At 39.8% G+C, this 27,840-nt stretch overlaps 1 protein-coding gene and 1 pseudogene across 2 annotated transcripts in view; one reads left to right on the forward strand and one right to left on the reverse strand.

Annotated features, from left to right (window-relative positions):
- GOLGA5 (golgin A5) overlaps positions 1–12,029 on the reverse strand; it is a 37,062-nt gene extending 25,033 nt beyond the window's left edge. Inside the window, exons 1-3 of one of the 2 annotated variants that reach the window (XM_037832025.1) lie at positions 11,817–12,029; positions 8,788–9,364; positions 1,545–1,739 (exon numbers count right to left, since the gene is read on the reverse strand). In XM_037832025.1, coding sequence (XP_037687953.1) covers positions 1,545–1,739; positions 8,788–9,334 — 742 coding nt within the window. In that variant the 5' untranslated portion in view covers positions 9,335–9,364; positions 11,817–12,029. Of the gene's footprint in view, positions 1–1,544; positions 1,773–8,787; positions 9,365–11,816 lie in introns of both variants that reach the window. The other variant, XM_037832024.1, reaches the window with a different exon arrangement.
- Positions 12,030–13,541: 1,512 nt separating this feature from the next.
- LOC119532566 lies at positions 13,542–14,622 on the forward strand (annotated as a pseudogene).
- The last annotated feature ends 13,218 nt before the right edge of the window (positions 14,623–27,840 follow it).

The raw sequence follows: 27,840 nt of genomic DNA on the forward strand, positions 1-27,840 counted from the left end.
TAAGTTTCTTTAGTATCTTACTTAGTCTCAAAATTAGGAGCTTCAAATTTTTTTTTTGCCCCAAATGGAACACCCACTTTTCTTTCCTTATACACAAATCTTTGCTTTTATTTACCAGTTTTCAAAATAAGAGTTGGTCTGCCAGTACCCTCCAAAGGTGAGGATTCATTTTTTTTTTAATTATCACTGTGAGCATTTCATTTGAACATATCTGATGTGGTGTTTTTTAAAGCAGTTTTATTGAGATATATTCACATACATGCAATCCAGCCAAAGTGTACAATCAATGGCTTTTAGTATAATCACAGAGTTGGGGACAACCATTTTTAAAGGCCAATATTTACACCTATATTACAGTTAATAGGTAGGAAAGAGGCATGACACTAGCTGCTCTTCCACAAACATTGTTTTTTCTAAAACTGCATCATAAAGCAATTGGGAGCCCTAACTTATAAACAGCAGAGTTAGCAACACTAAAATGGTAAGTGGATTTGTAGAGCTCTGCTAAAGATGGCAAAGAATACAAATCCAAATGTAAACTCCATCCCCCAAGTAATACCAAAATAAGCAAAAATAAAACCCAAAGATAAACACAAAAAGAACCCATTTCTTCCAATGACTGTTGGCAAAAACAAACAAATAAACAAAAAAAACAACTACTCTTTTAACCAATCTGAAATATACTGACTGGCATTTCCACTCTTTCCTATACCAACTGTACTGTACTTACAGTTTGCCACCAAAACTTGTTTTAATTGTGAAGCAAACTTCACTGAGTCTCAGGAAAAGCTCTATTTCTATGTCTAAATTAGTCTGGGTAAAGTGAAGCTTTTTCTCCAGTTAACTCAGTCTGACTAGTTTTACAATTATCTTCCTATTCTATGCTTCTGAGCCTCCATCTGCATCTCACATAACTTTCCCCACCATCCCCTGCATTCTTTCTAATTACCCCCAGGAACCAAGGCAGAGATTTCTTTTCTTTTGTTTCCTCTTTAGCCACACTTAAAATAACATTTACACATTTTCCTGTCACTATGTAGGTCATGGGATTATTTCCTGTTGAACTACCCACTTCTGAGTAACTCTTGGGTTTTTCTCCTCCAAGGTCCATTCAGTGCACAGTTCCAAGAGGGCACTATTCAAACTGTATCTGTGCACATTTTATACCCACCAGAGCAGGGCAATACAGCAAATCTACCCACTAGTGCCCATGGCTTTCAGTTTAATCCCACCTCTGGTAAAAAAGAACAGTTTCCCTTAGAAATTGAGAGTAAATACATTGAACAAACCAGATTACTAATGTTCCACTTGTCTCAGTTCTTAAATTCTTTGGTTCTTAAAGAATGACCCAACGAATCAATGTTCTGTGTTTTAGTTTGGTGGGAAGATGACTGGCTCCATTTCCAAATCTGTCCCCTATATTCCTAAGGAAACACCATTTCATATGTCACATCTAAAATATTTCTAATATTCTGGGTGTAAAGTTTTTAGTTTATTTGCAAAATGCTAATTTCTAACCCTGAAAATTTTAAATAAGGTTCTACCGTCTTGAGTTTCCTTGGATCTTTGAAGTAAAGAGGCCATTTCTTGATTTAAAGATTGAACTTCATTCCTCAGCAACTGATTCTCCAGTCGAAGATTAGATAGTTCATGTGACATGCCATCATCGTTAGATGTTGGGTTGTCATCAACACAGGCAGCATTTGATGATGTACTTTCCTTTGAAGAATCCTCTTGGCCTTCAGGACCAGAATGTAAATTATTAGAGGCTTCTGTAAAAAAGGAATACATTTCATCCGTTACACTGGCATGCTCAACATGCATGCATTAATAGCTTCCTTGGGTAGAATACCTTTGGTTCAAGTAGATGTCTATAGCTAAAATATCAAAAAAAAAAAAGAAACAAATTCACGATAGAATGCCCTCTGATGAAATTTCATTCTCATAAATGGAGCCTATAGAACTCTCTAATGACCTGCAAAGTCAGGATACACTGAATGAATAGTAAAGAATAGATAAAAGAATACAATTCTGGGAAGGAGAAAACCAGAGATATTTTGAGCAGTTTAGGTTCAGGAAATGAGGAGCAAGTCTGAGTTGTTTTGGGAGTCTATAATACTGAAAATTTGGGGAAGGCAAAAAAGACTATGGGCTTTCAGGCAAGGAGAACAGCAACAGGCCAGAGCAATCTGTTACATACCAAATTGGAATTCAAAATGCCTTAACCAAAAAGCTATCAAATCACTAACTCAGGTAGTTTTTAATTTGTTACTAAAAGTATTACAAATAAAGACTTCTGACTTAGTCTTAAAAAAGTAAAGTATGTGCTTAAAACCTGAACCATTTCTAAATGATAAAACTAACAAACAATAACTGTATGGATGAAAGACTTGAACACACACTTCACAAGGAAAGAATAAACAAATATTCAATAAGCACATGAAAAAAGTTATCAACACCTTTAGACATCAGGGAAATGAAAATTAAAGCCACAATGAGAACCAACACACACCATTAAAAATGGCTAAAATTAGAAAACAACATCAAAAATAGACAAGGATATGGAGCAACTAGAACGCTCATACATTGCTGGGAGAGTATAAAATAATACAACCACTTTGGAAATAGGTTTCACAGTTTCTTATGCAGTTAAACATGCACCTACCCTTTGACCCAGTAATTCCATTCCTAGTGCTTGCTGTTTATTCAAGAAAATTGAAAACATTTGTCCATAAAAAACCTAGTATAAGAATGTTCATGGCAGCTTTGTTCACAATATCCAAAACTGGAAACAACCAAATATCCATGAAGGAGAATGGATTAATGGAATACTATACAACAATAAGGAGAACTACTGGTATACACATTAACATGGATGAATCTCATGTTATGTTGAAAAAAAAGCCAGACAAAAAAGTATACATACTGTATGATTCCATTTATATCAAGTTGCAGAACAGGAAAAAACTTATCTAAAATGAAAACAAACAAACAAAACAAAACAAAAAACAGAACAGAGGTTGCTTGCAGAGATGGGATGGGAAGATTAACTGGGAAGAGATATGAGGAACTTGCTGGGGCAATGGAAATGTTCCATATCACATTAGAGGTGTGGGTTACATAGGTACAGCCATGTGTACAGCTAAGATCTGTGCATTTTGATATACATAAATTTTATCTAAAAAAAAAAACTTTAAAAATGATAATCCAGTAGGATGGGGTGGGAAGTGGGTGGAGATAGATATGATCCATATGGAAGCTGGATTATGGGTACAGAGGATTCATTACACTTTTTCTGCTTACATGGTACAGGCTTGAAATATTCCACATAAAACATATTTTTTTAAAATGACTGTAAGCAAGCAAAATGTCAGTAAGGAAAAAAAAAGACATGAAAGCACAGTTAATTTTAATGCAAGGATTTATCTAGAACAGAGTATTCAACAAATGCAGAGTACACATCCTTTTCAAGGGGACATGGACTATTTATCAAAATTGACTAACTGGAACATAAAAATATCTCAAATTTCAAAGAACTGGTATCATACAGACCATGTTATCTGACCTCAAAACAATTAAGCTAGATATCCTTTACTAAAAGAAAACTAGAAAAATCCCATTTCTGGAACTAAGAAAATACCTCTAAATAACTCATAGGTAAAGGAACAAATAATAATTAAAATTAGGATGTATTCAGGACTTAACCATAATTTAAAAAATACATATCTGTTTATTCAACAAATTAAATGCAAGAAAAAAGTGGCAGTAGATTAAAAGAATCTTAAGCGCTATTTCAACGGAATGCAATGTGTGAACCTTGTTTGATCTTCATTCTAATAGACCAAATATAAAAGAATAAAAATAAATGTGAGACAAATAGAAAAATATGAATACTGTCTAGATATTAGATATTAAGATATTAAAATTTTTTCAGGTGATAATGACATTATGTTAGTTTTTACAATTTTTATCTTTTAAAGAAACAAAATGAAATATTTATAAATGAAATCTTATCTCTGATTTGCTTCAAAAAAATTGTGTGGAGGGTAGAAATAATGGAAGGGATGGGAAATGGGAAGGTGTAGATGAAAAAATGGCCATGAGCTGTTGATTATTGTAGCTGGGTAATGGGAATTATGGAATCATGACTCTTTACTTTTGCTAGGTATGAAATTCCTATGACAAAAATTTTAAAAAGAAATAAAGTGCTCATCTAAACTTGTGGGATATATCTATAGCAGTATTTAGAAGGAATTAATAGTCTTAAATATTTACATTAGAGAAGATGAAAGGAAGAAATGAATGAGTTAAGCATTAACTTAAGAGGTTATAGAAAACAATAGCAAAATAAATCCAAAGAAAGTAAAAATGCAGAAAGTTAACAACTAAGACCAGAAATGAACAAAATAAAAAAGAAATACACAATAGAGAGAGGATCAACATAACCAAATACATTCTCTGGAAGGAGACATATTATAAAGAACAATATGAAAAGGCATGTGATATCAGTACTCATCAAATTGCAAACTTTAATGTGTACAGTTTATAAATATTAGTTGTAATTCACTAAGGCTGTTCAAGAAAAAAATAGACATTTAGCACAGTGCCAGGCATATGATAGGGCTAATTATAACCCAGGTATTGATATTCTTCAGGCAGTATGTGTGATCAAGCTTTGGTTTCTGCAGGGTTAGTCTGAGTGATTAGGTTAGTATCAGAGTTTTGTAGCTAGGACATACTCATTTCTGCCCTGAAGCTAAATAAAAGAAATAAAACCTCCCCAAAAGATATATGAAATAGATGAGTTCTTAAGAAAAAAGTAACTTACCAAAAAGAGATTTAAGAAGAAATGGAAAACTAACTGAATCAATAGTTAAAATCTTCCTCTAAGAACATCCCAGGCCTTGATGGTTTTACCAGTGAGTTCTAGTAAACATTCAGGGAATAAATAATTCCAATCTTATACCAACTAATTCAGAGAATAGAAAGAAAATATTTCCTAACCCATTTTGTAAGGCCACCTTAATTGTAATAATAAAATCTAACAAGGAAAATTACATGAACAAAAGATCGTGAAATATGATTACGTAAGGGTTCATATTATTATGAAAAAGATTATGAAATTGCAAAAACTGTAAACAGAACAATAGCAAACTGAGAATAAGTTTGGGTTCACACTAAAAAAATCAATTGATTTGATATAGCATTTTAATATATTAAAGAAAAATCATATGATCATCTTATAATAGGTACAGGAAAAAAATGCTAAAATTCAGCATGATAAAAACTCACACTAGATATATATGAGAACTTTCTTAACCTGATAAACACAGTCTATGAAAAACCTAATGCAAACATCATACTCAACAGTAAAAACAGTCAAAGAATCCCTTTAAGATAAGAAACAAGACACAAAAGTGGTCTTTGGGCCATAGGCAATGCTATAAAACAAGAAGATCTTTTTTTAATATAGAGTTAAGAAGAAACCAAACCATTTATTAATTCATAAACCATATGATTGTGTTGTTGAAAATCTAAATAAATATACAAAAAATATGAGAATTAAAGTTTAGATTGCTCATATACATGTATATACATACAGATACATATGTATACATGTATATATAAACACACACACACAAACACACACAAAGCCAATATGCCAGCAATAAGCAGAAAGCAAAGGATACCATTTACAATAGCCTCAAAAAATAAAAACTACCTAGGAATAAATCTAACAAAAAGAATGCAAGACTTTCATGGAGAAGACAATAAAATCTTAATGAAAAAGTTAAAAAAATAAGGAGAAATTGTACTATGTAATAGTTTAGAAAATTCAATATTATTATATGCTGATTCTCACCAAACTGAAATAGAAGCAATGGACTTCCAATAAATAAACAAAAGGAATTTCTGTGACACTTAACAAGCAAGTTTGAAAATACATATGGAAAAGCAAAACTCCAAGAATAGCCAAAATATTCTTGAAGAATGACAAGGTGGGTGAAGTTGTCCTATTAGACATCAAGACATATTATAATGCTACATTAATTAAAATAATGTGGCATCGACATAAGGATAAGCAAATAAACCAATGAAACAATTAAGTGCCCAGAAACAGACCAATGTATAGATGGATACTTGTTATATGACAGAGATGGTTCTGCCAATTGGTAGGGAAAGGACAGACCTTTCAACAATTGATGCTGGAACAAATGATTTCCATATGGGGAAAAAATGGAATTGGATACCTACCTCATCCTCATACATAAAAATCAATTTCATGTAAGTATGAGAGATAAAACTATAAAACTTTCAGAAGACAATATGGGAAAATACTTTTATGGCCTCAAGGTAGAGAAAGATTTAAGACACAAAAAAACACAAGCCATAGAGGAAAAGATTAATAAATTCTTCAACATTAAGAACTTCTATTCATTGAGATACCACAGAGAGAGAGAAAATATGGTACAAACTGGAGGAGAATGAGGAAGAATTAGCTTCTAGAATATATAAAGAATTCCTACGAAACCATAAAAGAAAAGGTAAATGATCCATAGAAAATACTGATAAAAGTACTCTAACAGGCACTTTCCAGAAGATGAAACCTGAATAGTGAAACATATCAAAAGATGCTCAACTTCATTAGCAATGAGGGAAATGAAAAATAAATGACAAAACATTTCATATCTAATTAGCGAAACATTAAAAAGTCATATTGAACATACCAAATATTGGTAAGAATGTGGAGCAAAAGGTATTCTCATTCACAGCTGGTGGGAGTAAAAATTGGACCACTCATTGGCATGGTGGACTTGAACACTGCCACACCCTACAACCCAGCAATTCAACTTCTAAGTACATTCCCTTGAACAGTTCTCAATCTGGGGTGATTGTAACCCCACGGGACATGTGGCAATGTGTAGAGATGCTTTTGGTTGTCACAAGTGAGTTACAACTGGCATCTAATGACCAGAGGCCAGGGATACTGTCCAACATCCTACTATCCCTGAGGATAGTCTCCCACAACAAAGAATAGTGCCCAAACTGAGAAACTCTGCCCTAGAGAAACAAAACTTAATTTTTACAGCTCCCATGTATTATAAGGTTCTAACTCATTTCCCTGTCACTAGGTTCCCTCTGGGCCGTTCTTTACAATTAAATACAAGTTGTTTTCCTTAAAAGTAGAAAAAAAATTTGTGTCAATTCTTGGCTTAAATGACCTCTACTAACACCACTATGGCAGTCACGTTTTTCAACTTGTATTGGTCTAACAACCATCCAGGTAACAGACAAGTTCTGGTGCCCTGGTTCTATCCCCAGAAAATCTGATTAAAGAAGTCTGGGGAGGCACCCAGTAACTCATTTTTATTAATCACATAAGTGATTCTAATGCAGGTTGTCCAGGGACCACTCTTTAAGATACAAGATTTTTAAGTAGAATGGGTTTAAACAAGTAGACAGTGGCACACAAGGGCTTTCATAAACAGGCCCTAGCTTTCTTCACTAGTCTTTCTTCCTCCCTGCCCCTCTTCCACTAACTGCTCCCAGAACTTTCTTACAAAACTTTTTCCTACTCTACCAACCCTTTAACAAATCTGCATGGAATGCAGTCTCCAATCTCTCTCCCTTTCACTGGGCAAACTATTCATCCTTTAAGGCCCAGATAAAATCACAGATCCTCCGTGAATCTTTACCTGAATACTTTAAGCAATTATTTACTTCCTCCTCTACACTTCCACGCTATGCCCATACCCCAATTATTGCAATTCTGATACTATATCTAATTCATCAGTTTACATGTCTATCTCCCCCACTAGCCCCCAACTCATTCATTTTTTTATCCTGGAGATTCTCAAAATATGTTTGTATCATTAGCCAAAAGATAGTTGAAAAGAAATTTAGAAGTGTTTGTATATAATGAACTACCAGTGCTCCTGTCTCAAAAGACCAAAACCTCTGCCTCAATATCACTTTATCTTGAAGATAAAAACAGATTTTATTCAGTAGCAAGCCAAGATGGTGAAAGAAGCTGCAGAATTTAAGAACATAACAAACTTAAATGAATCCCCAACTCCACAAAAAATCTCTACAAAAACTTATTATGTTTATTGCTATTTGAAAATGCTTTGTAGGTATTTGTATTAGTCACACTACCACATTAACCTCATTTTTTCAGGTGAGATGTGATTGTAGAGATAATTCACAGCAAATTAAACAAATGAAAACCAGAATTCTAAGCAATTATTCCACTACTAGTTCAATGCCTTCAACTCTTCAACTTGAATCAAAGTTGTTTTTTTTTTTTTAATCTTCATTTATCAAACTGGATCTAAAGCTCCTTATTCTTGGGGGATGCAGAAAAATACACAAAGAAAAACACAACCTAGAATCCTTGTGAAGTATAGCCTCCTGTCATTTTCATGATCCCAATGACAACCTGCACCGTGATAGTCCCAAATCCAAAATTATATGATGATGTTTTCTTGCAGATTTCAAAATTTCCTCATTTTTATATCATAAACAATATACCTCAGGCAATCAATTTTGACATCATCTCCTAGATGCTGGGCTGGGTACAGGTACCATAACAGATAATATTTTAAGGCCAGTAATATAACTGCATATTAACTACGGTATTCAGCGCTGCCTCCCTTGTTTACAACTTGCATTTGTAGAGGCTGCCCCTACACCAGAAGGGTGAGATACACTACCAGGGTGCTTTTAGACTATAAGGACACATCCAATACGTTTAATTCTAAATGGAAGAGAGGACAAATTAACTACCATGGCTTTGGTTCCCAGAAGAACTTTCTTCAATGGTTTTGATGGTGGTTACACTGGTGTTCACAGAACCGACACTTGATGTCCGAGACCTCTGAAAGACAGGTGTCTTGACCCTTTCTTTTTTGATTTCCACCTTCCCAGTAGGCTCCTTCTGTGAACTATTAAGAAAATCAAACAGCAGCTCATCATCAGGTTCTGACTTTTTTCTTCGAACAAACTGGGATGAAGGCTTAGGACTGGATGCATTTTCAACAGGGTTGGAGGCCTCCCCTGACGTCCTGGATCCTGCTTTTACATTTGCAGTGCCAGCTAAGATGGTGGCTTTTTGATTTCTAATGTTTTCAGCTGCTGAGGAAATGTAAGTAGCTTTAGATCTGGTCTGGTAAGTCAAATCTGTACTTTGCTGTTGAAGTTCAGGATAGTCAGTATTTTTGTTATATATGAGGTTGCTGGTGTTCTCTTTTCTATTAAGAGCCGTTGCTGCCCCTTGATCAACTCGGTTTAAAAGATCTTCTGCCTTTCCAGCAAGATCAGCCAACCAAGACATGATGATAGCAGAATAATCCTATTGGTGAACCTACAAAAAGGACATAAAATAATCAGTGTGGCGTAACAGCAGAGCACAGTAGTTAAGAACCAGGCTCTGAAGTCAGGTAGTACTGGGTTGAAATCTAAACCCTGCCCCTTACTGGCTATGTAACTTTGACCAAACCACTTACTTGCAGCTGAGAAATCTTACCTAGAAAATGGAGGAAATATGTGTACTTATCTTAAAGGGTTAAGATGAAATTACATATAGAAAGCCTACTTCAAAAACGCCTGACACACAATCAGCATCAATTTCAGCAGCTGCTATTACAATCACCACAACTACCACTACAGTTATTATTACTATTCCAACAAAGAGCAACTCAATGCAGCAAAACCACCCAAATATCAAATAACATGACAAAATTCCAATAGAACCAAACAAAAACAATTCTCTGAAGTTTAAAGTGATAAAACTTGAAAAAACCTCTCATGAATCAATACAAAAGGAATCTTAATGTTAAAATGCACAATTATCATGGATAATTTAGGTATGCATATATGTAATATGTCTAAAATATACCTTCTATAATTCAAATATTCAGTACTTACTATATGTACATTAAGTTTGTTCAGAATTTTAAAAAATGATCACATAGCCATTCGTTTGGTACATATATTTGAGTATTTATCATGTGCCACAATCAATCAAAGTAATGATGAAGCAATTTCTTCATGATATGGAAGAAAGAGTACTGGGAAAAAGCACATTTACTGAATGTGCACATTGTTCCTCTTGTCCGGAGCATTCTTTCATGGTTAACTCTTCCGGGTTCTTGGTCTTCACCTGAAAGTAATCTACTTGAAGATGAGTTTTCTATCCAAACAAAATTAAGTCCTATCATTCTCTGATCACATTCTATTCTTTTCATCACAGACCTTCATGTTTTATAACTGTTTTTGTTTGCTTGTTTTAAATAATTTATTAGACAAGTTGTAGATTTACAGAAAAATTATGCATAAAATAGTTCCCATACAGCCTACCCCTCCATTATCAACATTTTGCATTAGTGTGGTACTTATGTTACAAAGAATATTATCATTGTACTAACTATAATCCATTAGGGTTTGCTGTTTGAGTTGTCAAAGCCAATAGTGGTTTTTTTTTTTCATGCTTATTCTAGTAACATATACACAACCTAAAATTTCCCCCTTTTAACCACATTCAAATATATAATTCAATGGTGTTATTTTTTAACTTCTGTCTATCCCTATTGGGGGAGGGGACGGGGAAGGTACTGGCTAGAGGCTACCTCTGTTTTGCTCACCCACGAATTCCTGGCATATAGCATGAGTAGGCACTCATAAATACTGAGTGGATTTAAGTTTTATGTGCCAGATGGTGTGCAAGCATTATCTAATGTAATTTTCACAACCACTATATGCAGTAAGTAGCAATATCCTTCATATCTTTCTCTTACAAATGGGAAAAAGGTTTAGTAAGGTCCCAGAGTTTAGCAGGCAGTGCCGATATCCAAATAAAAGTCAAAGTCTCTCACACCTTTTCATCCCTGCCTCTCCTAATCTAGTCTTTACCTTTAGAACCTGTTTCTTACAAAATGGAACTGTTACCTGCCAGTGTATTTCAAAGAGTTTATGCAAACTCAAACGAAAATGGAGGTGGAATGCTTTGCAACATATAAAACGCGATACAGAAGTAAATCATTATCGCCAAGTAAACAACAGAACTGACAGGGGCTGATTACCTCTTCTAATAAAGCAATCAAAACACACTCAGTAATTCCTTATAGCTTGTCTTCCATTTTAAAGTTTAATAATAGTACCTTAAAACAAAAGCATATGCTTTCATGCGGATTCCCATTAAACAAATACTAAGAGTTAATTAATGTAACGGGCCCTGGACACATGCCTCTTTGACAAACACAAAGAACAACCCGAGCAGACTTCAGAGGTACAAAGCTCTCAAGTAATTCTCTGGCACTGCCCCAGGAAATGGCCCATGGCCTACGCGACATGGCCTACGCGAAGGTGGGAAAAGAAGGAGGGAGCGAGAGCACACTAGGTATCCGCGGGGTGGGGGCCTGCTTCGAAGGCTAGGTGTCAATACAGAGGAAGGGAGCTTGGGGATCAGTCGGTCAGGCCCAGACAGCCAGTCCCAGAGAGTCTGTCAGCGGGTCCCAGGTAGGAGAGTTGAGGCTCCATTCCGCTTCCCACCCACCTTGCTCGAAACTCAGAAGGAAAAGCTTCCAAACCAGGCTGTGGGGGAGGGCAGGGGAAAAAGTAAAGGTGAAGACACTACGCAACCTCGGCAGAAGCCCAAGTGGGCTTCCCGTTCCCTTCGTCAGCGAAGTGCCCTTCGGGAGCGCGAAGATGAGCTCGGCCCGAAGGCGGAGGGACCCGGGTCCCCGCGGGGACACCTAAGGCTACTGACGTCCCCAAGCGGATCCTTCCTGTCTACTGGGCCCTCGCCGGCGCCTCACCTGAGGACTCCGGAGCGGGTGTATCGCGGCCTCGGCGCCCTCCGGGGTTGCCCCCCATCAGAAGCCGGCCCGAAGCCGGCCTAGGCTAAGCAAATCCCCTCCCCAAGCTGCCGTGGCCCGGGTGCCTCTTCCGGGAGACGTGGAAGGGCGGCAAGGACCCCAAAACAGAGTGGCTTCCGAGCTGCCTGAACGGCGGGCAGTGGAGAGCACCCACAGGCAGAAGACTCAGGCGGCGGCGCCGACGGCCACAGGGGCCTCACGCCCGGCCACGCCCTTCTTCCGCCCGCGACGTGATCAGCGTGGGGGCAGGGCCTGCGTGCGTATGACGTAGCTCGTCTCCCACGGGCAACAGCCTGTACGCAGCCAGCACATTGATGGAGGCCACGCCCTCCGGGGGAGTGCCGAGGCCTCCGCTGCGACCCACGTGGACAACAGAGGCGATTCTGAGTCCTGAAAGGAACGTGGGGGGCGTGTGGTGGGGGGCGTGTGTGTGTGTGTGTGTGTGTGTGTGTGTGTGTGTGTGTGTGTCCGTGTGTGTGTGTGTGTCCTCCACGTGTGTGTGTGTGTCCTCCAGCCCTTACCTCAGCCTGGTTTTCTTTCGAGGGTGTGTGTGTGTGTGTGTGTGTGTGTCCTCCTCCAGCCCTTACCTCAGCCTGGATGTTGAGACCCACGGCCGGGCTTCGGAAAGCAGCAAGATCCAGGATTTCATGGAGCTTACCTTCTTGTGGCAGAGACCGATACAAACAAATAAACCAATGAATGAACGAGATAATTTGAGAGTTACCCGAATTGTAAAAAAAGGAAACGGAGAAATGACTGGAGGTGGGAGAAGAGGAAATACTTTAAATCGGGTGGTCAGGCAAGGTCTCTCTGCGGAGGTGACCTGGGACCCAAAAGTTGGTGAGATGGAAAAGGGCTTTCGAGAGAGCAGTATCGTAACTATTGTATGGAGACAGTTCACGGAATATTTGAAATTAGTCGAAAATCCACATTCAATAATTCAACAAATACTCCACACCTACTGTCTGCACAGGATTGGATTAATTTGACCCAAATGACAAGTCCACAACATAGGCCCAAGGATCCCATTTTCAGGTGGAGGAAATTAAGGTTCAACTAGGTTAAGTAACTTATCCAAGATTATCTGTCCAAATAAGTCCACATTATTCCAAAGCCTGTGCTCTTAGAAATCAATGTTTTATTGTATCCCTATTAAATACTGGGAATAATTACAACCCTTCTTTTCTCCCTTTGAAGTCAGGATCAGCCCAGTCCAGCTAAGAGAAAAACTTTCACCAGCACAAGGAAGTAATAATAATAATAGCATCTAACATTTATTGAGTCCTTATTAAGTGCAAGATACTGTATTAAGCACAGGAGAGGTGTTTCACCTTATTTAATTCTCACAAAAACCCCGTGGTAGATTGTATTATTGTTCCCAACTATTAACTTCCTCTTCCTGTTAAGGAACTCCCTACCTGTTGCCAAGTGGCTGCACCCCATCCTGTAGGAGGTGTATCCTTTCTGGCCTCACTGATGTCAGGCTTGATCATGTGACTTGCTTTGACTGTGAGCAGAAGTGCCTTTCACATCTGAGAAGAATCATTAAGAGCCGTTGCGTATTTCCACCAGCTCTCTTGGTCTTTTTTATTTGTCACGAGAAAGGCCCTGTTTTAGTTTCCTAGGCTGCTCAAGCAAATATTACGAAATGGGTCAGCTTAAACAATGGGAATCTGCTTTGAGGACAGGTAATGTCCAAATCAAGTCGTCGTCAAGGCAATGCTTTCTCTCCAAGACTGTGGCTTCTGGGGCTGGCTGCTGGCAACCCTTTGTCCTTAGCTTGTCACACAGCAAGGCTCAGGTAGTGTCCTCTGGTCTCCGCCTTCTCTTCCGGGTTCCCTTTCAGCTTCTTGCTTCCTGTGGCTTTTTTCTCTCTGAATTTCATTCTCTTACAAAGGACTCCGGTGATAGAATTAAGACTCTTCCTGATTGAGGTAGGTCACACCTTAACAGAAGTAGCCTCATCAAAAGGTCCTACATGCACAGAATGGATTAGATTTAAAGATCATATTTTGGTGCCGGGGAAGATGTAGGTGCCTCTTCTCCAAGCCAGCCCTTTGCCTCTGGACTTCTCTAGGGCCAGCAGCCGCCCGACCAGGGGCCTGGGGCCATGGGCTCAGGCAAGGAACGTGGGCTCCGTGTTCAACTAGCAGTTTGCAGATGTCTGCGCCAAGGCGGCAGAGGAGGCTCTGGAGAACACAGCCCAGGAGGCAGAGGAACCGGATATGCTGCACAGAGCTGACATCTGTTAAGTGGTTCAACGTGCACATGGGATTCGGCTTCCTGTCCTTGACCCCCCATGCTGGGTTTGCGCTTGACCCCCTGTGGATGTCTTGTGCATCAGAGTAAGCTGCACACAGAGAGCTTCCGGAGCCTGAAGGAGAGTAAAGCAGTGGAGTTCACCTTTAAGAAGTCTGCAAAGGACCTGGAATCTCTCTGTGTCACTGGACCTGGTGGGGTGTTCTGTATTGGGAGTGAGAGGCAGCCAAAGGGGAAGAACATACAGAAGCCCAGATCAAAAGGAGACAGGTGATGCAAATGTGGAGGTCTAAGCAATCATGCCAAGGAATGCAAGCTGCCACCCCAGCCCAAGAAATGTCACTTCTGCCAGAGAATCAGCCATATGGTGGGCTCATGTCCACTGAAGGCCCAGCAGGTGCCCAGCTCACAGGGAAAGCCCTCCTACCTTCCAGAAGAAGAGGAAGAGATCCACAGCCCTGCTCTGCTCCCAGAGGCCCAGAATTGAGCCTATAGCGCATGGGGGCAATCCTTTTGCGATTAGGAAGTTCCAAGGAGCAGGCATCAGTCAGCAGAGTGGACAAAGTGGGAGAGGGTGGGTAGGGGGCAGCTGGCACTGCCGTGTATCTCAGGCTGGGGTCCATAGCATTACCCCCTCTTTTATCTTGGTGGGGGTGGGTGGTGAGGCAAAGGTACTCCAACCATGGTCTATCCAAAAACAAGTGAAGGCTTTCAGAAGAAATACCCCTAGAGCCTGCATGAAATACCCTAGAATCTCTAGCTTTTTGACAGTGGCCTGGATGGGGAAGTTTTCCTTTAAAAGACAATTTATAAAAATTTCTCATGCCAGAATGAAAAGATAAGAGCAAATGATGGACCCAATCCAGGAGCTACTACGTTCTGTGGGAGGGAATCTCTCAGGGGTGAAGCAGGGTTTTTCCATGTCTCGTCTCAAAACCCTCTCTTGGGACAGGGTGCTGGGAACTGTCCTGAGCAGTGGGTTGTGATGACAGGCAAAAGGGATGGTTGGTGGGACAGCTGCAGACGTCTGCGCTTAAGCTTGCTCCTACCCCATTCTGGGCCAAAACGATTTTATTTATTTGCTCCCTTGGATAACTGCACCTTGGGTCCCACTTTCTCCAGGATGCCAACTGCACTAGCTGTGTGCAAATTATGGATCTTTTGCATTTTAACTTTTTTTTTCCTCTTAATGTAAATATTCTGGTTTTGTGTTTTTGTATATTTTAATCTAAGGCCCTCATTCCTGCACTGTGTTCTCAGGTACGTGAGCAATCTCAGGGATAAGTCGGCAGCAGCTCCAGGTCTGCACAGCAGGAATACTTTTTTATTGTTGTTGCTTTATCACCACAAAGAACAACTGCTTGAACTACCTCATTTTTGCCAATTAGAGCTGGCTTTTCTGCCATAGTGCCCTCTTGAAATCCCTCCCATTTTAATTGGGTCACCCCATGACTTGATCTCCTACTGGAAGATTGGAAATTAGTTTAAATGGGAAGATGGTGCAGAGAGGTTAGGAGAGGCTGGGCCAGGTTAAAGGTCAAGAGAAGAAGCCAAGATTAGGTGAGAGTTACCAATATATGTAATAAGGGATTCCTGTTCCCAACCTCTTAATCCTAGGGCACAGGAGTTGCTTGGTACACCGGATCCATCCTTCTCTGGAGTAGGCTGGGCCTGCCATGCACAATGGTGTGTGTGTGTCCAAAGATGGATGTATGAAGCAAAGTCTAAAATTCTTAACCTTTCAAATTTCTGGACTTTTCCTGCTTGGCTTCCAGAGAGACCACAGTGAAGGCTTCTTTGTGGCATCCAGAGCCAATATCCTACCCTGCTGCAATAGTGATTATAGTGTCATAGTAGCTAAAGGAGAAAGGGGGTTTCATTTACATGCTGTGGGATCACTGCAAACCTACCTCATTGTGTTGAAATGGGGCAAATGCACTAGAACACATTGGGTGTTGTGTGTTTGATCCTGGGTTCTTGTCTCCCACAAATGCTGCCCCCTCTAGTTATTGTGTCTGGGCTTTGTAGAACTTCACGAGTCACTGATTTGGTGATTGCTAGGTGGCCTAATTTGTGTAAATATAATGTGTTGGCCTTTCTCCGTGTTCTTATGGGGTTTTTATGGTTTACAAACATTTTTTTGTGTGTGGTGAAAGAAAAATAGCCAAAGCATCTTTGACAGAAGATTCTGCACCAGGTAAAAAGATCTGAAACATGCTTGGGAGCCACTCTTTGAAGTGGGGATCTTAAACCATCCTTTCTTTTGTGTTCTCCTTCCCTTATTTCCTATTTTGGACTAGATCTTCTGTCCTAAAAACTTACCCCATCACCCCTTTCCAGCTTCACCCCCCCCAACCCCCATATGCATAATTTTGGGGGTATCTTCACAACTCTTTAATGACTTATGCAAAAGACCTGAAGAATCTAGGAACCCTCCATCTCTCATTCCCAACCTTCTGAATTAAGACCATTCCTTGACATGACTCATGCCAAAAGTGTAACTCTGCTGTACTTGGATTGACCAAGTCTACTTCATCCTAGGATAGAGAGAAACAATGGGTGTTGTTTCCATGGTTCCATGTAGAAAGTGGAGGTACGAGATTCAAAGAGGGAAGATGAATGTATATCCAAGTCACTCAGGAAAGTTTATGCAGGTGCAAAAAACTTATGTCAAAGTGGCCACAAGATTGTTTTACAGGAGATGGAAGAATGTAACTCCATGTTTACTGCTAGAAACCAAAGCTTTGTGGGGAATCTTGAATTTATGCGGATAAAGGGAGTGTAGGAAAGCATGTACCTGTCTGTTTCCCTAATCATTTCCCCTCATTCCTGAACTGCAGGAGACTGAGTCCCCTTGGGCTTCAGTGGCCCTATCACTGGGTATGTTTATTTGATGGTTGATTTTGTACTGGGTACTTCCTTCCCCTTCTACTATCATTTTATAACACATGCTGACCCTTTCCCCTTCCCCGTTTTTCCTCATATAATACAATGAATAAATAAATACTTATTGGTACCAAAAAAAAAAACAACATATTTTTCCGGGATATATACAGCTTCAAACCACCACAGGCACCTCAACCTGAGTTCCAGAAAGCAGAAGAGATGTGGAACAGAGCCATAGTCTACCTGTGGTAGCCCACATCTAACATCTCACGTGAGCAAAAAATAAACCTTTGCTATTAGAAGCCACTGATATTTAGGATCATTTCTTACACAGCCTTACCTAATCAAATCTGACTAATACATACCCCTATTTTACAGTTGAAGATACTGAGACCCAGAGATGTTTAGTTACTTGCCTGTGGTCACAAAGGGAGTAAATAACACATCTAGTATTCAAACCTAGGTCACTGTAACCCAGAAATCATGTGTTCCAGTTTGCTGAAGCTGCTGTTATGCAAAATACCAGAAATAGATTGGCTTTTATAAAGGGGATTTATTAGGTTACAAATGTACAGTTCTAAGGCCATAAAAGTGTCCAAACTAAGGCATCAACAAGGATACCTTCACCGAAGTAAGGCCAATGGCATCCAGAACACCTCTTTCAGCTGGGAAGGCACGTGGCTGGTGTCTGCTGGTCCTTTCCTCCCAGGTTGCATTTCAAAATGGCTTTCTCCAAAATGTCTCTGTGCTTCTGTCTCTCTTACCTTCTCTCTGTCAGCCTCTGTGTATCCATGCTTGGACTTCTGTATCTCTTATCTTCTCTCTCTCAGCTCCTGTGCATCTATGCTTGTTCTCTCAGGGTGTTTCTATCTAAGTGTCTGGAGGTTCTCTGTTAGCTTCTCCAAGGCAAACTCTGGGCTTCATCTCTTAGCTTAGCATCTCCAAATGTCCTTCTGTCTGCATCTCCAGGTGTCTCCAAGTATCTGTGTCTGTGTCGGCTCCTAAGCTCTCTTATATACTCCAATCAACTAATCAAGACCTACCCTGAATAGATGGGGTCAACACTTCCATGGAAATACTTCAATCAGAGATCTCATCCACAGTTGGGTGAGTCACATTTCCATGAAAACTATCAAAAGTTTCCTTCCAACAAGATTGGATTAAAAGACCATGGCTCTTTCTGGGGTCCATAACAATTTCAAACTGGCACACCATGTTTTTAACCTTTGAAGGAGTGAGAGTGAAAGAAGTTGAGGCAGAGCCAAATCTTCCAGGTCCCTAAATTTGGCAATGAGCAGGCCTCAAAAAGAATGCCCCAAGAATGAAAATTTCACTAGAGTGACTTAAGAACAGATTTGAGCTGTTAGAAGAAAGAATCAGCAAACTTGAAGTTAGGCCAATAGAATTTGTCCAATTGTCAGAAAGAATAAAGAATGAATAAGAATGAACAGAACCTCAGAGACATGTGGGACACTACCAAATGTACCAATATATGTGTCATGGGAGTTCGAGGAAGGGGGGGAACAGAAAAAAATTGCAGGAAAGAATGGCCTAAATCTCACAAATTTAATGAAAATTGAACCCACACTTTCAAGAAGTTCAACAATCACCAAATAGATAAACACAGAAAAATCTACACCTAGACACATCATAGCCAATCTGTTGAAAGACAAAGGGAAAATCTTTAAAACTGAAAAAGAAAAATGACTCATTACATTCAGGGACACAGGGTATTAGCACTGGAAACAATGGAAGGGTGTGGGAAGACATTTAAAGTAATGAAGGAAAAAAAAACCTGCCAACCCAAGCATTCTTTATCTAACAAAACTATGCTTCAAAAATGAAAGTGAGAAAAAGACATTCCCAGATAAACAAAGTCTGAGAGAATTTGTGGTTAGCAAACCTGCTGTTTCAGTTTGCTAAAGCTGCTGAAATCCAATATACCAGAAATGGGTTGGATTTTACAATGGGGATTTATTAGCTTACAAAGGTACAGTTCTAAGGCCATGAAAATGTCCACATTAAGGCATCAACAGGATGATACCTTCTCTGAAGAAAGGCCCCTGGCACCTGGGACACCTCTGTTAATGGGAAGACACAAGGTCAGCGTCTGCTGGTCCTTCTTTCCTGGGTTCATTGCTTTCAGCTTCTGGCTTCAGTGGCTTCCTCTCTCAGCTCCTCTGGGGCTTTTTCCCTGTATGCTTCCAGGCTTTTTCTGTCTTTTATCCTCTCATAAAGATCTCTGATAAAAGGATTAAGACCCACCTTGAATGGGCTTGGTCCCATTTGAATTGAAATAACCTAACCAAAAGGTCCCACCCACAATAGTTTTGCACCCACAGGAATGGGTTAAAAGAACATGGCCTTTTCTGGGGCACATTACAGCTCCAAACTACCTCACCTGCCTTATAAGAATTACTAAAGAAATCCATCAACCGAAAGGTCATGAAACCAGATGGTAAAATGAATCCACACAAAAGAAATTAAACAGAGCTGAGTGTTAAATACTAGGACAATTCAAAAGTTATGGAGTCAAGCAAGGTATCATCAAGAAAATTGTTAGTCAGAGGGAAAAAATGGGAATTGGTTAAGTATAATGGAGAGGAATCATTGGAAGAAATTAAACCATTTCCTGTCAGTATCCCCAATGAGTCAAGGCTTCCTAATAAGCTGGTTACACTAATATCTCAGTGTGTTTGCCACCTCCATAAGCTGCTTGTGGGGAACGACTCTCTTTCTGTATTTTCTACTTGGCTGGTGTCACAACTGTTATACTCCTTCCACTCTCTACTTTTCTGTCTTACCATTTACACAATTTTAATCACATAAGGAGGTCAAGGACAATGTGTGTCTTTCCGTGGCTGTATACTTAGAGCCTAGGAAAGTACATGGCACAAGTAGATACTCTTACATATTAAATAATGAATGAATAGGAAGTTCAGTGAATTGAGATAACAGGGTAAAGGGGCAGAAACCACATAACCTGTTAATTAGCTTTGAATGGCTTAATATTGCTCATTCTCAATTTTAACATCAGAAAAAAAGAAAGAATGTAATGAACTACAAGATACCTATGGCTGGAAGTAAGAAAACCTTTGTTCTGATCATGGTTCTCTACTTCCTAGCTGCTTGAACTTGAGCAAACTACTTCACTTTCCTGGCTTCATTTATGAAATGAAGATATTGAACTAGAATTAGGAATTACAAGTTTGAAACCTCAATTAATTGCTTTTGTTTTGTTTTTGCCACAGCACAATCTATAATTTTTTTTTTACAGAAACATGAAAACACACTCACAATGTGTTGACAAAGGAGTGTGGATATAGGCAATTTTATACATTATTGGTAGAAATGTAAATCAATACAACCTCTATGGAGGGCAATGTAGAAAATGTACATAAAAATTAAAAATTCACAAAGCTCTTATTTAGTCAATTTGATATCCATACAAAAAATTAACCTTAACTTCCACTTTACACCATATGTAAAAATTAATTCCAGATAGATTGAAGATCAAATGTGGAAGGTAAAATAATAAAGCTTCTACAAGAAAACATAGGAAAACATCTTATGACCTTGTCTATCCCAAGGATAGACAAAAGTGCCTTATACATGACACACAGAAAAATACTGACCATGAAAGAAAAGACTGATAACTTGGACTTTGTTAAAGTTAAGAATTTTTGTGCATCAAAAAAAAATAATAATAATACTAAGAGAGAAAAGGCAAGCCAAAGATTGAAGAAAATGTTCATAATACATATATCTTTTAGGACTTATATCCATAATATATAAAACACTCCTACATATAAATTTAAAAAGGCAATTAACCCATTAAAATGGGCTAATATCTTAAATAGGCACTTCACAAGAGAAAATATCCAAATGGCCAAAACTACGTGAAAAGTATTCCATGTTGGCCTTCGCTTCTCACCCCTGTTTTCTTGTGAGAGTGCCCACATGTCCTCTTATATGCATTTTTTAAAATTGTTTTTTTAATTAACTCTTTTTTTAAAAATCAACTGTATCAAAAAACAATTAAAAAAAAACAATTAAAAAAAAATTCAAACAAACCATAACAAGGGAGTAAGAAAAAGATGACTAACCTAAGATAACTACTTTACTTCCAATATGTTCTTACTCTACCCCCCCAAAAAAATAACCTAATATAGCAGCATTTCTGTGAACTTGTTCCTACCATACCCATCAGAAAGTAACAGACCCTAGTCATTCCTGGGCATTCCCAGAACATTAAATTTACCCATGATAGGTTATCTGTTCTTATTGGGTTATCATTCCCCCTTTCTTAATTGCTCTCTATCACTAGTTCCCCTACATTCTACATTATAAACCATTTGTTTTACATTTTTCAATATTCATGTTAGTGGTAGCATATAATATTTCTCTTTTTATGCCTGGCTTATTTCGCTCAGCATTATGTCTTCAAGGTTCATCCATGTTGTCATATGTTTCACGACATTGTTCCTTCTTACAGCCATGTATTATTCCATCGTGTGTATATACCACATTTTATTTATCCACTCATCTGTTGAAGGACATTTGTGTTGTTTCCATCTCTTGGCACTTGTGAATAATGCTGCTATGAACATTGGCGTGCAGATATCTGTTCGTGTCACTGCTTTCAGATCTTCCGGGTATATACTGAGAAGTGCAATTGCTGGATCAAAGGGTAACTCTATATTTAGTTTTTTAAGGAACTGCCAGACTGACTTCCAGAGTGGCTGAACCATTATACAGTCCCATCAACAATGAATAAGAGTTCCAATTTCTCCACATCCTCTCCAGCATTTGTAGTTTCCTGTTTGTTTAATGGCAGCCATTCTAATTGGTGTGAGACGGTATCTCATTGTGGTCTTAATTTTCATCTCTCTAATAGCTAGTGTAGCTAAACATTTTTTCATGTGTTTCTTGGCCATCTGTATTTCCTCTCAGAGAACTGTCTTTTCATATCTTTTGCCCATTTTACAATTGGGCTGTCTTTACTATTGTCATTGAGTTGTAGGATTTCTTTATATATGCAAGATATCAGTCTTTTGTCAGATACATGGTTTCCAAAATTTTTTTCCCATTGTGTTGGCTGCCTCTTCACCTTTCATATGCATTCTTAATAAACTTTCTATCTGTTTTCTCAACCTGTGCTATGCACTTGAATTCTTTCTTGCAGCATTTCCAAGAATCTAGGAACCCGAATCCGGCAACATATTTTGGCGAGCCAGCCAGGAGACACTTCTCTTCTCCAACCTTCTGGACAGGTGAGTACTGGGAGGCTTAGCTATGTGCTTTTGCTTTCTTCTCTATTGACTCATTGTTAGCCTCTTTTATATCTTCATGCAACTCTGTGTTCTCATTTTCACTGTTCTCTCTAAGAATCTAGGGACTCTGATCTAGCTTCCCCAGGACATAATCCGGTCTACTCTGAGTTCTCTTTTCCCTCCCATGAAGAGGCAGAAGCCCATCTCCATGCCATGCAGACCCAAGGAGACTCAGAGCAGCAGGTGATACTGCCCTTGAGACCTGACTGGGGGCTTCTCCCCATGTCATGCAGGAGTCCAGTGGAAGCCAAATCAAGTCTCCCAGTCTCTCTCCCTCTCTCTCTCTCTCTCTCTCTCTCCCCTTAGCTCTCTGAGACTTCCCCACACTCTCTCCTTTCCTCCCCTCTGGGGACCCAGACCCTTCCTTCTGCTGAACCTGCTTCTCTCTTCACCTCTTCAACAGGATCTCTCTTCAGCCTCAATGATAGTCTCCTCCTTTCTCCTCTGTCTGGCTTTCAATGCCCTCTGAGACTTTCTATGTTTTGTAACACAGGATTCTGGACTAAAGATTCTTGTACCAAACAAGGTGCTGTCTTTAATATTCTAGGGAGTCACCTCTGGTCTCCGCTTATGGGAATTGAATATTTTCCAGTGGGAGTGTCTTTCCTCTGGGCCTTGATTGTTTAGTCTCTATTGAGACCCATTGTGGCCAAACAAAAAGCTTCCCTTCTTCTAGATTGTGCCCACTCTTTAGCCCTCAGGAAACAGGAAACAAGAGGACAAAGTTATTTCCTAGAGCGTTTTCCTAGACTTCTCTCAGGTGGGGTGAGCACCTCTGCCTCAGAAGTGTAGGTCCAGACGTCTCCCAGGGAGAAACATCCCGGGGATGCCTGGTGACACGTCCCAGGATGCCGGCAACTTTACTTCCTGTGTTCCCAAGAGATTGGGCTGGCGGTGATGGAAATGCCCAGCTCTGATGAGCGTTGGAACACCATGTAGTCACACTGGCACTAGTGAGCCTCCTCCATTTCCTTTTCCAGAGAAAATGGGAAATGCCAACAGTCAATATAAGCTAAAAGATGGGGAAGCACAGCCCTCCACTGGGACTCTCAGTTACAATACCATCCTCCAGTCTGTAAAAGACAGAGAAAGTGTCAGAAATCCCCTATGCCCAGAGGTTTATAGCTCTCAATCAAGACAAGGAACTAGGAAAGACTTGTTTGTGTTGTGCCCATGTCTCAATTTCCATTAGAGAAGATCTCAATGATCCCCTTTTAATATTTATTTGCTATAAAGCATGGAGAATGTACCACTAAGCCAGTTAATTATAATAAGCTAAAGGAGATCACTCAGGAGAAAGAGGAAGACCTGGCCCTGTTCCAGGAGAAGTTAGTAGAGGCCCAAAAAGTATACTTATGTAAGCCCAGATTCCCAGGTAGGTCAGATTTTGCCGGGCACCCATTTCATCAGCCAGTTTGCCCCTGATATTCAGAGAAAGCTACTAAAGCTCTCCGTGGGCCTGCAAATTCCCACTAATGATCTATAGAAACAGCCTTTTTTGTATTTAACTGTCAAGACAAGGCCAAGGAGGAAGAGACAGCAAAGAGAGGTAAGTAGAAGACCAGAGAACAGGCTCAGCTTATTGCAGTTGCTATTAAAAGTGCCCTGTCCCCTTGAGGTCACCTGAATCGTGGCTCCAAGCCTCAAGGGCCTTGCTTCAACTGTGGTTCAGCAGGCCACTGGCAGAGAAAGTGCCAGAAACCTCAAGACAACCCTTGACCTCAGGACCCACCAGGGCATTGGGCCCAGGGACTGCATTGTCTCCTGAAGGGGGTCAGGACGGCCCCCAGGGCCCTGCTTGTGCAAGTGAAGATGACTGAGGATGCCCAAGTCTACATTTGGCTCCGCTGACTTCACATCTGACCATTGACCTCGAGGAGCCTCAGGTGACACTCAACATGGCAGATTAAAGGCCCTTCACAACAAACTTCTCCTTACCAGAGGCTACACTCCTGTTCCCCACGCTCAACCAGCCACCCTCAGTAGCATAGCCAGAGACCTCTGTGCTCCCACAAGTAGAGCCTGTGACCCCACCGACAGCCTGAGGCAATTACAGAAGACAGACCATCAGCCCAATATCCCGTAAGATTAAAGGAGCTAGAAATCTCTGAGGGGAATATTGAGGCAGGGTTAGAATTAGGGCCATGGCTGGCTGTTGAGCAACGGGCAATTTGCAGAGAGCAGACAGGTCAGAAGGAGAAAGATATCTCTGAGAAGAACAGCAGTAAACAGCACCTAGGGGCCAAAAGGCCCCCCCTGAGTGAGTTATCTATGCTCAAGCACTACAAAGGAGGGGGAAGGGTGGAGTCAACCGACTCCACCTGAGCCATCTACAGTCAAGCTTCCAAAAGCAGGGGAAAGGGAAGGGTAGAAAGCTGGTTAATGAAAATTACAAAAGGAACAAAAATCTATAAAAGCAGATTGCCCCACAGTGTTGGGGCCTCTCACCCCTTACCCCTCTTTTCTTGTGAGAGTGCCCACATGTCTTCTCACATGCATTCTTTTTTTTTTAAATTCAGTTTTATTGAAATATATTCACATACCATACAATCATCCAAAGTGATCAGTTGTTCACAGTACCATCATATAGTTGTGCATTCATCACCCCAATCTATTTTTGAACATTTTCCTTACATCAGAATCAGAATCAGAATAAGAATAAAAAATAAAAGTAAAAAAAAACACCCAAATCATTCCCCCTCATCCCACCCTATTTTTCATTTAGTTTTTGTCCCCATTATTCTACTCATCCATCCATACACTGGATAAAGGGAGTGCGATCTACAAGGCTTTCACAATCACATTCTCACCCCTCATAAGGTACATTGTTATACAATTGTGTTCTAGAGTCAAAGCTACTGGGTTGCAGTTTGATAGTTTCAGGTATTTACTTCTAGCTATTCCAATACATTAAAGCCTAAAAAGGGTTATCTATATAGTGCATAAGAATGCCTACCAGAGTGACTGCTCAACTCCATTTGGAATCTCTCAGCCACTGATACTTTATTTTGTTTCATTTTGCATCCCCCTTTTGGTCAAGAAGATGTTCTCAATCCCACGATGCCAGGTCCAGATTCATCCTCAGGAGTCATATCCTGTGTTTCCAGGGAGATTTACACCCCTGGGAGTCAGGTCTCATGTAGGGGGGAGGGCAATCTCACATGCATTCTTAATAAACTTTCTACCAGTTTACACTAAAAACAAAGTATTCCACGTCACTGATCATCAGAGAAATGCAAATTAAAGTGACAATGAAACATTTCTGCACCCACCAGAATGGCTAAAATGTAAAAAGATAGAAAATACCAGGTATAGCCAGGAGGTAGAGTGACTAAAATACTCTAACATTTCTGCCAGTTGTGTAAGTGATAGAAACACTTTGGAAAACTTTGGTTATAGCAACTAAAGCTAAACCTAGGCCCACTCTATGACCAAGCATAGGTCTACCGATGAGTCAGCAATTCCACTCCTACATGTCTACCCAAGAGAAATGAATGCATGTGTCCACCGAAGACAAAGCCAAGGTTGTTCAGAGCAGCTGTGGGAGTTTCAGACCAGCTGAGGAGTTAGCCGTTTATATGAAGTGATAAAGACAGAGGCTTTGGGAGTCCCCGCAAGACCACCCTCACCTCTCACCATCCTCACCTGTGAGAGTTAGAGGGCCTGTACCCAGGAGTGCCCTCGCTTCTGAAACCAATTGCAAGTTTGAGGAGTTCCTGAAACCACTCTGTTTTGATAATTCACTAGAAGAATTCACTGAAGTGATTGAAGGTTGTTATAACCACAGTTATGGGTTATTGCAGGGAAAGGATACAGATAAAAATCACCACACACAGCTTTACTCAGTGGTCGCAAACTCGAAACAGCCCAAATGGCCATAAACTGGTAAATGGATAAACAAATTGTGTATAGCCATACAATGAAATATGTCACACCAATAAAAAAACATCAAAATGCAACTACATGCAGCAACATGGATGAATTTCACAGACATATGCCGAGTTAAAAGAAGCCAGTCTGAAAAGAGTACGTAATTTCAATTTTATGAAGTGATAAAGATGGAGGCTTCTGGAATGCTGATAATGTTCTATATCTTGACTTTGGTGCTAATTATACAAATGAAAACATATGTAAAAACTCATCAAACTCTATACCTAACATTCATGTACTTTATTGCATGTGTATTATACATCAATTAAAACAACTTTCACAAAATATACGTACTCTTTAAAAAGGCAATTCTACTTTTAGGAGATTATCCTACAGATCTACTCACATGTGCAAAATGACAAATACAAAGGTATTAATTACAGCATTGCTTATTATAGCAAAATGATATTTTAAAAAGTTAAATATTCATTGATAAAGGACTGATTTTTTAAATCTTGGTACATTTATCCACTGGAATACCCGTAGCTGTTTAAAAAAATTACAAAACAACAGAAGCTCTTATGTAGGGATAAGAGAATTGTCTCAAGTTCTTAAAAATATCTGTCACAATCGACTGACCTTGGAGAGCCTTGAACTGGGTCTGAAGGGGGCTATCTGATTCTTTTTCAGCTCAGTGGAGAAAGCCCTAGTCATTTTCAGTTTCCAGGGCTGTGACTCGGGGAAGGGCGGAGACAGCACAAGCAGAGAGTGAGACCATTGAAATGCTAATGACCTCCACCTGGGGGCTCTGTCTTCTCTAGGAGGAAAGGGGTGGGGCCCTCTCCATTCACAACCAGACCCCAGAGCCTGGGAGAACACGGCCACACCGCCTCACACCAGTCAAGAATTATAGGCAAACAGGCGTCACTTGCTGGGCAGAAAAGCACAGTGACCCGAGGCATCAAAGGGTGGAGCAATTTTCTAAGACACACCTGCAGGGAAACCAGATACTGAATATTTCTTCCCTCTAGGACCTGAGCCTGTTCTGGTCTGAGAAAACCCGATTTGGATAACCAAGGAAACCATGCCTAGACAACAGAAAATTACAACCTACACGAAAAAAAACAAAGTTATGGCCCAGTCGAAGGAACAAACGTACACTTCAACTGAGATACAGGAATTTAAACAACTAATGCTAAATCAATTCGAAAAGTTTAGAGAAGATATTGCAAAAGAGATAGAGGCTGTAAAGGAAGCACTGGACATGTATACGGCAGAAATCAAAAGTTCAAAAAACCTACTAGTAGAATCTATGGAAATGAAAGGCACAACACAAGAGATGAAAGACACAATGGAAACATACAACAGCAGATCTCAAGAGGCAGAAGAAAACACTCAGGAACTGGAGAACAAAACACCTGAAAGCCTACACGCAAAGGAGCAGATGGAGAAAAGAATGAAAAAATATGAGCAATGTCTCCGGGAACTCAAGGATGAAACAAAGTACAATAATGTACGTATCATTGGTGTCCCAGAAGAAGAAGAGAAGGGAAAGGGGGCAGAAGCAATAATAGAGGAAATAATTAATGAAAATTTCCCATCTCTTATGAAAGACA

This window comes from Choloepus didactylus, chromosome 4 (assembly GCF_015220235.1).
Source record: "Choloepus didactylus isolate mChoDid1 chromosome 4, mChoDid1.pri, whole genome shotgun sequence".
NCBI classification, from domain to species: Eukaryota; Metazoa; Chordata; class Mammalia; order Pilosa; family Megalonychidae; genus Choloepus; species Choloepus didactylus.